The sequence below is a fragment of the Schistocerca gregaria genome, chromosome 8, assembly GCF_023897955.1.
Source record: "Schistocerca gregaria isolate iqSchGreg1 chromosome 8, iqSchGreg1.2, whole genome shotgun sequence".
In the NCBI taxonomy this organism is placed as follows: domain Eukaryota; kingdom Metazoa; phylum Arthropoda; class Insecta; order Orthoptera; family Acrididae; genus Schistocerca; species Schistocerca gregaria.
The window spans coordinates 262253987-262267071 of record NC_064927.1 but is presented as its reverse complement, the minus strand read 5'-3'; the positions used below and the strand labels follow the sequence as shown (position 1 = coordinate 262267071).

The 13085-nt window shown below is 42.7% G+C and overlaps 1 protein-coding gene across 1 annotated transcript in view; it reads right to left on the bottom strand.

The window, feature by feature from the left end:
• LOC126284655 (odorant receptor coreceptor) overlaps positions 1 to 13085 on the bottom strand; it is a 289713-nt gene that overhangs the window by 168072 nt on the left and 108556 nt on the right. The window contains exons 3-4 of the mRNA XM_049983760.1: positions 9537 to 9782; positions 3060 to 3282 (exon numbers count right to left, since the gene is read on the bottom strand). Coding sequence (XP_049839717.1) covers positions 3060 to 3282; positions 9537 to 9782 — 469 coding nt within the window. The remainder of the gene's footprint in view (positions 1 to 3059; positions 3283 to 9536; positions 9783 to 13085) is intronic.

The following is a 13085-nucleotide window of genomic DNA, read 5'->3' as shown; positions in this document are numbered from 1 at the left end:
AATGGTATGGGGAGCTGTCGGATGTAACAACTGAATTCATTGTTGGTTATTAAAGGCGAAATGATTATCGCCAATACGTCGCAAGAATAGTTGACCCGTTTGACGTACGTTTTATAACTTAGTACCAAAGAGCATATCCCAGAAAGATAAAGCAAGACCCCAAATTACAGTTCAAACCATAAATGCCTTGAGGAACGAAAAGATCATGAGAGGTCTTCTCAGTCCCATGATTTGTCATCGATAGAACATGTCCGCTAGCCATCCACATACAACAAAACGCCGACGGTTACATCCTTTTTGCAGAATTAGATTTTCACTCTGCAGCGGAGTGTGCGCTGATATGAAACTTCCTGGCAGATTAAAACTGTGTGTCGGACCGAGACTCGAACTCGGGACCTTTGCCATTCGGGGGCAAGTGCTCTACCAACAGAGCTACCCAAGCACGACTCACGCCCCGTCCTCACAGCTTTACTTCTGCCAGTACCTCGTCTCCTACCTTCCAAACCTTAAAGAAGCTCTCCTGCGAACCTTGAAGAACTAGAACTCCTGAAAGAAAGGATATTGCGGAGTCATGGCTTAGCCACCGCCTGGGGATGTTTCCTGAATGGGATTTTCACTCTGCAGCTGTGTGTGCACTGGAAACATCCCCCAGGCTGTGGCTAAGCCATGTCTCCGTAATATCCTTTCTTTCAAGAGTGCTAGTTCTGCAAGGTTCGCAGGAGAGCTTCTGTAAAGTTTGGAAGGCAGGAGACAGGGTACTGGCAGAAGTAAAGCTGTGAGGACGTGCGCACACTATGCTGCAGAGTGAAAATCTCAGTCTGGAAATGAGCGACCCCAGGTTCGAGACCTGCCTCGGGCATGAATTGTGTGATGTCCTTAGTTTAGTTAGGTTTAAATAGTTCTAAGTTCTAGGCGACTGATGACCTCAGAAGTTCAGTTGCATAGTGCTCAGGGTCATTTGAACCATGTTTTTGCATATAAGCAAATAAATGAATCGAAGATGCTAGATGACTATATGTAAAACTGGGACTAAAGATTCTAGAAGAGCAGATGAATATTGCTCGGAAGCAGACTATATAAAGAAGGGAGATGCAAGAAGCGTATACTAGCAAGTTCTGCGCGAGGTGAAAGAACTTTCTGAACTAGAAACTCACTGATAACATTCAAAAGTGAATATCTTCAGGATTTCGTAATTTTATGTTTGGAACACAGCTGTGAAACATGGGCAGAACTGCAGAGATGCAAGAAGCGTATACTAGCAAGGACTGCTCGAGGTGAAAGAACTTTCTGAGCTAGAAACTCACCGATAACATTCAAAAGTGAAAATCTTCAGGTTTTCGTAATTCTGTATTTGGAACACAACTGTGAAACATGGGCAGAAACGAAACGTTTAGAGCCGGCCTGAGTGGCCGAGAGGTTCTAGGCGCTACAGTTTGGAACCGCGCGACCGCTACGGTCGCAGGTTCGAATACTGCCTCGGTCATGGATGTGTGTGATGTCCTTAGGTTAGTTAGGTTTAAGTGGTTCTAAGTTCTAGGGGACTGATGACCTCAGAAGTTAAGTCCCATAGTGCTCAGAGCCATTTTGAACGTTTAGAACGGTTTGTTTGAAATTCCTCTTGAAAATCAAATGGTTTAGTGACGTTCTGCAATGACAAGAAAGGCCTAATAGAGAAAGCAGTGAATCGAAGGTACAGAGTCTTTGGACACGTGTATGGAGATGAGTCATTGCTGTAATCTCCATCTTAAGAAGCGGTGGATGGTTAAAGCTGCAGGTGTGGGACTACATAATATGATTGTACAAGGCAGATCATGGTTGATGTGGGATGCAGCTGTTAGGATGAAAACGAATAGAGAAACTGGTAAGAGACTAGAGTGGAAAACTGCATCAAACCAACCTTGTGGCCACTGATAAAAGCAAGAGTAACAGTAGCATTGTGTATCTAGGGTGATTCAAGCTGTTCTGAATAAAGATACTCTCAAAAACGACATTTACGTCTGGAAATCTGCCCAAAGTATTATTATTTACTGAATGTGAATGTTAAGGTACAGATACAGCAAAACAGGCTTAGGCTAGATGCGGCATTCTAAGTTGAACATTTCTTCACGACACAACAGACTAACTCAGCTCACTATTAGATTGATTTAATCGTCAGTGAGTGAGGCAGTGGTAAACAGGCATCATTGTTGGTTGGAGTTTGTAAGATATACGAACTGTAGTGCAACTTACTAGTTGGCAGTGTGGAGGGTGTGTGATTCATGTCGGCTGCCACAGAGCAGCTGGCAACTGCTTATTATGGAACTTGCATAATGACCCTACCCCAACACCACTGAATGGGTGGAATATAGAGGATGACTGATGAAGCTGGGAATTCGCTGAAGAGTGCCTCGTTAGTTGGTAGTGCGATGGCTGTGTGATGTATGTTGCCCTCTGCTGTACAGTAAGGCTTGTTGGTGGTGGCTGTAGAGATTTCAGGTTGTATCTGACCCTGTTGGATGGGAGGATGGAAGGTATATGTACGAGAGTCCGTGATGAAGAGCAGCTTGTTAGGTAATGTGGAGGGTGTGTGAGATATTGTTATGGCACAGGATGACTTGCTAGAGATGAGTGTAGACTTTTCACAATGTATCTGGACCCATTTAGTTGGGAGTGTGGAAGCTGTGTGATGTAGCTGGCCATATGCCATAGAACAGCCAGTTGGGGGGGGGGGGGGGGGGGAGTGTGGAGAACAGGTGATGTATATATGTCCATACCACATAGTGACGAGATTGGAGAGGATGTGCTGCAGGCCGGCCGCGGTGGTCTAGCGGTTCTAGGCGCGCAGTCCGGACCCGCGCGACTGCTACGGTCGCAGGTTCGAATCCTGCCTCGGGCATGGATGTGTGTGATGTCCTTAGGTTAGTTAGGTTTAAATAGTTCTAAGTTCTAGGGGACTGATGACCACAGATGTTAAGTCCCATAGTGCTCAGAGCCATTTGAACCTTTTTTTGATGTGCTGCACCTTGCCCCATACTAAACAGTGGCTTGTTGGTGAGGAATATGGAGTGTTTGTGACGTACCTGGCCCCATCCCGTAGAGTGGCTCGTTGGTGGGCAGTGTGGAGGCGGCTCGGAAGAGCTCGCTGGTGTGCGGCACCACGGTGTCCAGCGTGGCGCTGAGCTCCATGAGCGGCTTCATGATCTCCTTGAGGTGCACCAGCTGCTCACACGCGTAGATGAGCCAGCAGCAGAACATCACGTCCATCAGGTTGGAGTGCATCAGCGTCGCCGTCAGCCAGTACAGCTGCCAACAGCAGGGGGCGCGAGTCAGTGGCACGTTGCGCAGACATCATTTGCAGTTTTATATGAGCCTGCAGTCTTTCGTTGCTGTTTTCATCGGAAGAAATGTATTCCCACGCAACTCCACATCACGAGCGAGCCCAGAAGGAAGTTGTACTAAATACTCTGTACTCTCTTGTCTTTCACATTAGTGAGAATAACAGCTTAAGCATAGATACTGATTTCCAAAAGGACATGTAGCTATGACAACCATCTAACAGATGGGGCCTTCAAACTAGGTTATATAGACAAAGAATAAAGAAGGACGAGAAGCCTCCTCCTTACTCTGTTGTTCGTTACTAGAGTTACCTACTGAGCCAGTAGAATCACAAGCGACATACATTTAAAATTTTTGCGAGGTAAAATAAAATACTTTTATTTTTTTAATTTTTTTTACCAACGATCAGTCTGATAGTTTCCACACTGCGGAAGTCTGTGAAGTGGCGTGTGACTGTGACACATAAACGTGAAATTTGGAGACCGATAAAAGGAGATGTAGAAAAGCATGGAAAGTCATCTTTAAACCAAAGTGGGACGTCAGATGTTGCCGAGCTTCAGAAGGGCCGTGACCGGGTATTGACTTTAATAGCGTTTAAACACTAGCGTAAGACAGTTGGAGTAATAGAACGAAAATTCTGTAAGCAGTCGACATATATAAGACTGATTGTAGTTTGACAGGTGCAGGCTTCTGCTTCGGTGTTTCCTGCTATTGAGTAAGTGACTATCCACCACGTCGTGTGATGACTATGAACAAGTATCGGGATACAACGTCGAGGTTCACGACAGCAACAATACACTCACGTTCAGAAAAAACAGAACATCTTGAGATAGGACGTTCGTATTCACAGGACAAGTACAGTAATATGTTCTGCAGAAATGATTATCCTTGCAGTTACCCCGGTCCAGCGTGTGTCCACTTGCCTAGTAGATACAGTGTCCACCATGGGTCCTGATAACTTGTTCCATATGTGATGGCATCGACGCGTATAACGTGAGAATGGCGTCCTGTGATATAGCCATTCATGCCGCATTTACACACACAAACACACACACACATACACAACCTTTACAAAGTAGCATACGCCCTTCGCCCATTTCATCCCACAGACATGTACAACAAAAACAGAATTCTATGGGAGACGCTGCACAAATGACGACATATATTGAATACATACCACTGTCGGTATATAGAATTGTGGCCAAGAACCACAAAAAACTATGGTTGACACACAGGAGAATTCCCCCCATCAGTGCAGGAGAACGTTCTGGTCAGATTAGTCAATTTAATAAGACTGAAAACACGTCGACATCGAAACAACACAGAAGCCACGCCATGAGAGTATGGAGACCGGTTACTGCCTCCTGATTTACTGTTCAAGACGGTGCAGAACACTACCGTGCTGTGTGTATTAACAACACACTGGTTGCATAATGATAACGCCACAAAAAATTACAGTGAATATTTAGAACGAATGGTGAAAACGCCTTATGAATTGCGCTACAAAAGTAATCGAGAATACTAACAAAAGGCCTGTTTGGCCAAAGGCCCATAATGACTGATGTACAGAGCGATTAGAGACAGAGCAGACAGAGCATATCACGAAGGAATACGCCATGCAAATAGTCATCAGCGTGGATCTTGCCGCTTTGACAGTAATACAGATGAACGCTTCTTATGACTATTATCAATAAAGATACTGCAGAAAAGCTCTTACTGCTTATTGCTAATTGTCACCACTACCGGTGTATATTATTCTTATTGAACAATTGCTATCGTGAATTTCCGTTTGGTAGTTAAGGAGGTACATGGTGTAATGCTGATGGGTGTACTGATATGAGAAGCACTATTGTTGCTTTTCGACAACAGTAGCCTATGCACCGTCACGGGGTTTCCTGTTCTCCCTTTCTCTCATTCCTTCTTCATTCACGGAAAAACACACAGCACTGCTCTGCCCAAGCACTCATTACACCCACCCACGTATGTCATATATTCATTTGATTCTCATCAAGAGTCAGTTACGTCTTCGCGATTTACAACAACTGAGTGCTCCATATTGCTCGCAAGTGTTCACGATAGCATCTTTCTTAAGAGACTCTGGAGGAGGTACATGTTAAACCTTGTAAAATCGTCTAGGTGATTTAGCACCCCAGTAGTAGTTGCAATTTTTTTTTCTTTTTTAATCTCTCTTCTTCTTTTTTTTAAATATTAAGTATCAGAAATAAATAAATATACATAACTTATAGCTATCCAAAGAAACGTGATTTGTATGGCATATTTTAGCTTTTTAGATAATAGGCCGTAATTGTGAAGAATGAATAATTAAATCACAATAGATCTAGCCGTGAAAATATTTCCGTTCATCAGTATTTTCACTTTTTCTCTTCACTGCTCATGATTCGAAGTTATTTCGTTGTCTCTATCCCAGCACCAACATGTTACTGATGTTCTCTTTTGGCCACGACGAAAACACGTCGGTATTTTATCATCATCAAAGAAATGGTTTACTTGTTTCATAGCATTCACGACTTAATAAAGTGAAAAGGAACAAATTCCATTTTGTCTTAATGTCAGACTTGTAGTAAGTCCTACACATCATTTAGTGTGGCAGTTGAACGTCTGGTGCAGTCTCTCAATTTATTAATCATATCGCTTATTCTAAATATCCGTAGTACAATCCAAGCTTTGTTTCGATGACTTAACACAACAACAATGAGAAATCAACGATTTTACTGAACAATGTAGTGGTAAGCACAAACAAATGCTGAGCCGAATATTCCAGAAAATGAAACAAGGGAGTCTATTAAATGGCTGTATTACCTAATTCGATCACTGTAGTCACTGAAAATTTTGCCTGCTCCAAATACATAACCAACATTTATAACCAGTAGAGAGGGAAAGAAAAGGAAGTATGGGTTTAAAGACAACTATAACAATGACAAATAAGGAAGTTTCACTGTAAAAAAAGGAAAGTTTGGTTTATATTTTTTCATATGGCCAAGCGTTCAATGAAGGTTAGAGTTTGCGACGTCATCGAGTCATAGATGGTGCGAACTTTGTTGAACAACGAAAGGGAAGGAAATAGGCTGTCGGACTGGAGTAGAAATAATCATTTGATTTTCAACGGCCACAGTAGCCTACACTCATTTACATCTCAACATTCGCAGGAAGCGTTTTTCGGAACCAAAATCGGGATATGACCTGTATGTTTTGAACAAAGATTCACGTGAATACGATTCTAGTGCCTTAACTACTGCGTTGAATCACTCAATGAGTGTCTGTGACGCTGAGTTTATCTTCACTATCATTAAACAGAACGAAAGAAATACAAAATTGATCACACAGAAAAATGAGTGGGGAGGAAAGATGAGGCAAAGGGGGAGTGAGAATATTTACGACGAACTGTTAGTGATATCTGTTCTTCTGATAGTGAGTCACTCTACTGATGGTAATTTTAGTGCTTATAGTAGTGTTGGTTGTGGTCGTGTTAGTGTTGATGCGTTAATTGTGTTTATGGTGGTTTTCATTTCGAACCTTGGATTGATGAAAAATCGATCTAATATCTCTGGAGCAACAGAACAAAACTTCACGTGTTGGTTAAATTAATTCCTGTCCAATATTAAAGGAATCGTCGCAATCAACGACACAACACGAGTCACTTTGTTAATGTGTGCAGTAAAAGGTGCCTTGGCCACATTATGATACATGACACAAGTATAGTGCAACATAAACCAGAAAGCCGGTCACTGGCAGTGCGCGATTTTTCTATGTGTTATTACAGAACGTCACTGCACTGAGTGACGTCCGTCCATGGGAATACAGGGTACACAACAGCTCCAGCGTGGTTTGTGGTAGCGCTTCCTTCTACGAGAGAGGTATCCTCTCTAGGTCGGCAGTGGTCTGCATCGTAATATCAGGTCTGGAGCCTTCCAGAATACAGAGCTTCAAGCATATAGAGCTTCCAATTTGCTTATTAAGTCCGGGTAGGTGGTTACTATAGGGGAGTGTCACAAGCTGCGAAACAGTCGTGAATAAAAACAGTGATCCAGGAAATGTACTATTTGTATCTTTTGTCTCAGTCTGCGACAGTAAAACCATGAGATTATGTTAAATTCATATTCATATCTGTTTAAAACATATCCTACAATATATATATATATATATATATATATATATATATATATATATAATGATCGTGATGACTATCCTCACGCCAGTTAAAAACATACTCTGTGTAATTATGTTAGGATACTTAATATATAATCATACTACTGATCTACAATTATATAGAAGATGTTATTAATATAATTAATAATACAATAATAATTTCATTAATATGATTATATATTAAATATCCTGATATAATTATACAGGACAGTTTTAAAGAGATCTGAAGACGGTCACCGGCGACAACAGGTAGTCTGACAACGATTTCCGTTATTACTGACTGTATAAAAGAAACAAATTACAGACACCATCCCGGTGTGATTGAGGAATGCCTTCTGTCAGATGTAGCCTGGATCTGCAAGTACCACGAAAGAGGTGCACACAGCAAAGAAGTACATAATTCACCGCAGAGCACAGCTCTCATATTAAGTGAGAAACAATTACCCTTGAGCACTCACTGAGACGTCGCTGTTACCGTATCGAACTCTTCTCGCAATACCAACAGGACTGCAACATGTACTAGGGGCGTTGAACAAAGACGGTGGGAGACACGCTCCAGGCTAAACTGCTGCTCAGCCATAAAGAAGATGTTATCCGACTGTCACTGAGTTCGCTCACTGGGGCCGGGACCCTACATTCGAGGAGACACGCAATGCCGCCGTGTGAGGGGAACACACATGGAGGCTCTTCAAGCAGACATAGCAAACTCTCGAAGTTAGCGATGCACGGTCTGGAGATGTGTGACCGACTGCTGCAACGTCTTTGGCTAGGATAGGTGACGTGCGAGTTGGACATATTTGCGAATAAGTCATTGCACCTTGGTTGACTTTACCTACACATTGACTGAATTCTTCCTTCATCTTGAAATCTTCTCCATAGACATGAAATTACACAAAGCGAACGTCCAACTTCCAGAATACTTCATGTGGAGGCTTCTTATCTGCCAAAAAGTTCAACAGCACGTAATGTCATTCACGTCTGTTTACTACTCCTCCTACAACTAATAGACTGTGTGCCATATACTCGCAACATGCAGTCCCATCTACTATACAAAAAACTGTTTTTATTACTTACAGTTTAAGTCAGACGAAGCAATTGCGTAATGACATAAAAGATGTACCGGATGATCAAAAAGTCAGTATAAATTTGACCACTGAATAAATCAGGGAATAATGTAGATAGAGAGGTACAAATTGACACACATGCCTGGAATGACATGGGGTTTTATTAAAACCAAAAAAATACAAGGGTTCAAAAAAAGTCCAACAGATGGCGCTTCATCTGAACAGAATAGCAATAATTAGCATAACAAAGTACTACAAAGCAAAGATGATGTTCTTTACAGGAAACGCTCAATATGTTCACCATCATTCCTCAACAGTACCTGTAGTCGAGGTTTAATGTTGTGAATAGCACTGTAAAGCATGTCCGGAGTTATAGTGAGGCACTGGTGTCTGATGTTGTCTTTCAGCATCCCTAGAGATGTCGATCGATCACGATACACTTGCGACTTCAGGTAACCCCAAAGCCAATAATCGCACGGACTGAGGTCTGGGGACCTGGGAGGCGAAGCATGACGAAAGTGGCGGCTGAGCACACGATCATCACCAAACGACACGCGCAAGAGATCTTTCACTCATCTACCAATATGGGGTGGAGCTCGTTCCAGGAGGTGTTTATCAGTCAGGCTGGGGATGATACGATTCTGTAACATATCGGCATACCTCTCACCCGTCACGGTAGCAGTTTTGCTGTCCAGTGCCATCTGTCGGACATTTCGTGATTTTTTTTTTTTTGTTCTAACAAAACCCCATGTCATTCCAAGCATGTGTGTTAATTTTTACCTCTATCTAAATTATTCCGTAGTTTATTAAGTTTTCAAATTTATACTGACTTTTTGATTACCTTGTATGTTACCTGTTACCATGTATGCAGCAACAGTGTAACTGTACAACCCATGAACCAATTGTTTCTTTGTGAATCCAGGATCTTTCTTAAAACGTTGTTCTGAGTGATCTGGAGAATGGTTAAGGTATGATGTTTCGCTGCAGTACCTGGTATACGAAGGCGAGCATGTAGCCCATACCAGAAGAGGCGTCGAACGGGTACCAGGTGCTGATCATGAGCCTGGGGACCTCCTCGGTGATGGTCTCGTTGGCGTTGTCGGGGTCGGCCACCTCCCTCGTGGAGTCGCCCATGAAGGTAATGGAGGTCCAGGACACGACGCTGAGCGCCGTCACGGACACCACGTACATCACGAGCCGGCGCATGCGCACCACGGACAGCTGGTGGAAGCGCGCCTGCGAGCAAGTGGGCAATCCTTACAACTGCTGCTCACACTCACTCAAGCTGCGGCGACTCCGCGGCGTTTCTCTACACTGGCTCCAGGCCCCGCCAACAGCTGCCTGAAAAATAGGAAAATCCATAGCTCGACGGTTAGTGTTGAATAAGAAACATGTTCAAAAGTTAAGTACAGTCTGAACCATATCCACTGTAGCAGCAAAGGCCCGTAGTCCATAACTGTGCCACCGAGGAGCAAAGTCGTTGATCTAGCACTGAAAAACTGTGTGATATAGATAAAAACCCGTCTTTTTTTAAGTCAATGTATCTAGTTTTTGTATTGTGTACATTCAGTCGCTGTATTTACTTTCTGTCAGGTTTTCAGAATAATCATCTACAGCTGCTGTACGCCTCTTTATTAGACTTTCTTCTGTCATAGGTTTCTTTCGTTGTGGGGCTATGTGTTAGTATCTGGTGAATTGGGGGTATATTCCATCAATTCGTACGTTAATTCTTTTAGGATTTTTCGTTATCGAAGGGACGAGTATCAGTTCGGGAGAGAGGAGGAGAAGTCGAATTAGCGACACCTAAATCATGCTGTACGGGCCAGCGTCATCTGGAAGAAAGAAATCTGTTCATATCAGAATGAGATTTTCACTCTGGAGCGGAGTGTGCGCTGATATGAAACTTCCTGGCAGATTAAAACTGTGTGCCCGACCGAGACTCGAGTCGGGCACACAGTTTTAATCTGCCAGGAAGTTTCTGTTCATATCAGTCATCCTTTCAATTTTCGAAGAAGAAAAATGTTTTTAAAATGGTTTCGCCTAAGAACTCTTGTGTTCACGACTCTCTTCTTCCCATCTTTAAATGTGGATTACCATGCCATTGTAGCCATTGCTACTTTCTAAGGATGGATTACGGGCTATGTCTTCTTTTAGGCAAGTTGTACGATAAACTTCTTTCCTTTACAATTCTATTCAGTACATCCTCATTAGATATCCGTTCCATCTAGCATTTTCTGAAGCACTACATTTCAAAACTCTTCATCGTCTTCTTATCTATATTGTTTATCGTCGACGTTTCGATTGTGTACTAGGCTACGCCCTAGAAACATATCTTCAGAAATGACTTCCCAGGACGTAAAGTTATATTCGATGTTAACAAATTTCAGGTTTTCCGAAACGCTCTTCTTGCTTTTACCAGCCATGGTCTGTTGTTTTGCTGCTCAAATAACGAAACTCAGCAACTACCTTTAGAGTCTCATTTCGCAATTTAGTTCCCTCAGAGATGCATGCCATTACCCTTGTTTTACTTTTGTTGGTGTTCATCTTATAATCTCTTTTCGTGACGCTATCCATTCCATTCAACTGCTCTTCCAGATGTTTTGTTGCTCTCACAGAATTTCAGTGTCATTGGCAAATGTCAAAGTTTTTATTTCTTATCTTTAAACTTTAAGTCCCTTTCTAATTTTTTGCTTAGTTTTAATCAAAGCTTTGTCAATGTTTTGACTAACAGTGGGGATCGACTGGAACCCCTGACCTATTGTTTCCCTTTCATGTCCTTCGAATGTTATGACTATAGTCTGCTGTTTCGTACAAGCTGTCATTAACCTATTGCTTCCTGTGTTTTATCCCTGCTACCTTCAGAATTTCAAAGATACCATTTAGTTAACATTGTCAAAAGCTTCCTCTAAATCTATAAATTCTAATAATATAGGTTTCCATTTCTTCAGTGCTTCTTTTAAGTAAAGTCAGACTGACTTGAATGTTCCTAGGTTTCTTCGGAACAGAGACGAATCTTCCCTGACGCGGGTCTCCGCCGGTTTTACCATTCTTGTGTAAATAGTTTGTGTCAGAAGTTTTCAACCGTGATTTATTAAACTAACGTTTGTATATTATTCACATCTGCCAGCGCCTGGCTTCTCTGGAACTGGAACTGTTACATTCGTCTTGATGCCTGAAAATATTTTACTTGTCTCATATATTATTCAATAATAAACCCCTGAGTTTTTTAAAGAATGGTACTCACGTGTATAAAACAGTTTCAAACTTCAGATTACTTTACAAATGAGCTACTGTGTTAAACACACTGGTGTCAAAAATTAAAGGAAAAACCCGAAATTTTGCTAGACAGCGTTCATTTTGCCACAGAACGGTATATTGAGATAATAGCAAAGTAGAAATCATATAAAGAATACAGAACGTAACACAACGGCAACATGCGTAACGGTATACAAAAATCTTCTTTGTTTATTCCAACTTTACGGATTTACACATACATTCCGACAACTGGCTTATGCGCTCAGTATGGAGTATGAACACCTCTGGCAGCAATTCAGGTCTGTCAAACGACAGGGCATGCTGTGAATTATGTCATCAGTCATATGTTGAGATAATACCGCCCATTCTTCCTGTAGCCTTTCTGGCAAGTCTTGGAAAGTGATTGGTGGATGATGACTTGAGGCAACCCCTGTCTCTAATGGATCCCAGACGTGCTCTTTGGGATTCAAATCGGGAGAGCCAGCAGGCCACGCCATGCGTGCAACATCTTCCGTTTCCAAGAAAACGCCAACCACGCGTGCTCTATGAGTTCGAACGTTACCGTCCAGCAATACGAAGTCTGGGCCCACCTCGCAATAACTGCACATGAAGTCCCAAGCCCTCGTGACGATACCTGACAGGAGTTAAAACTTGCCGATGAAATCGTGCAATTTCATGAAGAGGTGTTCGAGTGGTTAACATAATCTCTGCCCACGCCATTAGGGATTATCCTCGATATCAGCCCCTTTCCACATAGGTTAGGTCCCGAAATAGTGTTCCACGTTCCCTGCAGATTCGAATCCGCCGAGAATCACTGCTCAGACCAAATTGGGACTCAACTGTGAAAAGAACATTGGTCCACCTTTTGACCGTCCAGTAGGCATGTTCACGATTCCACTCTAGACGTTCCCTTCTGTGAAGACGCGTCAGAGGTACACATACAGCAGGTCTCCGACAGTAAAGGCCACTCTGTCGGAGCCTTCTGTACATCGTTTGCCTCGCAACAACTCGCCCAGTGGCTGCTGCGAGGTCAGATGCCAGTTGCCGTGAGGTACTGAGGCGGTACTGTCGTGCCCTTACAGCCACATAATGGTTGTCTCTTTTTGATGTTATACTTGGTCGGCCCTGCCCTGATTTTCGGGATACAGTTTCGATCTCTATAAGCTGTCACCACATCCGAAAAACAACTCAACGATTTACGTAAAGCCATCGGGCCAAATCAGTTTGCGACTGTCCTACTTCCATTCTTCCCATGGCCTTCCACCCCAGAGAGCTTGGTAGGCG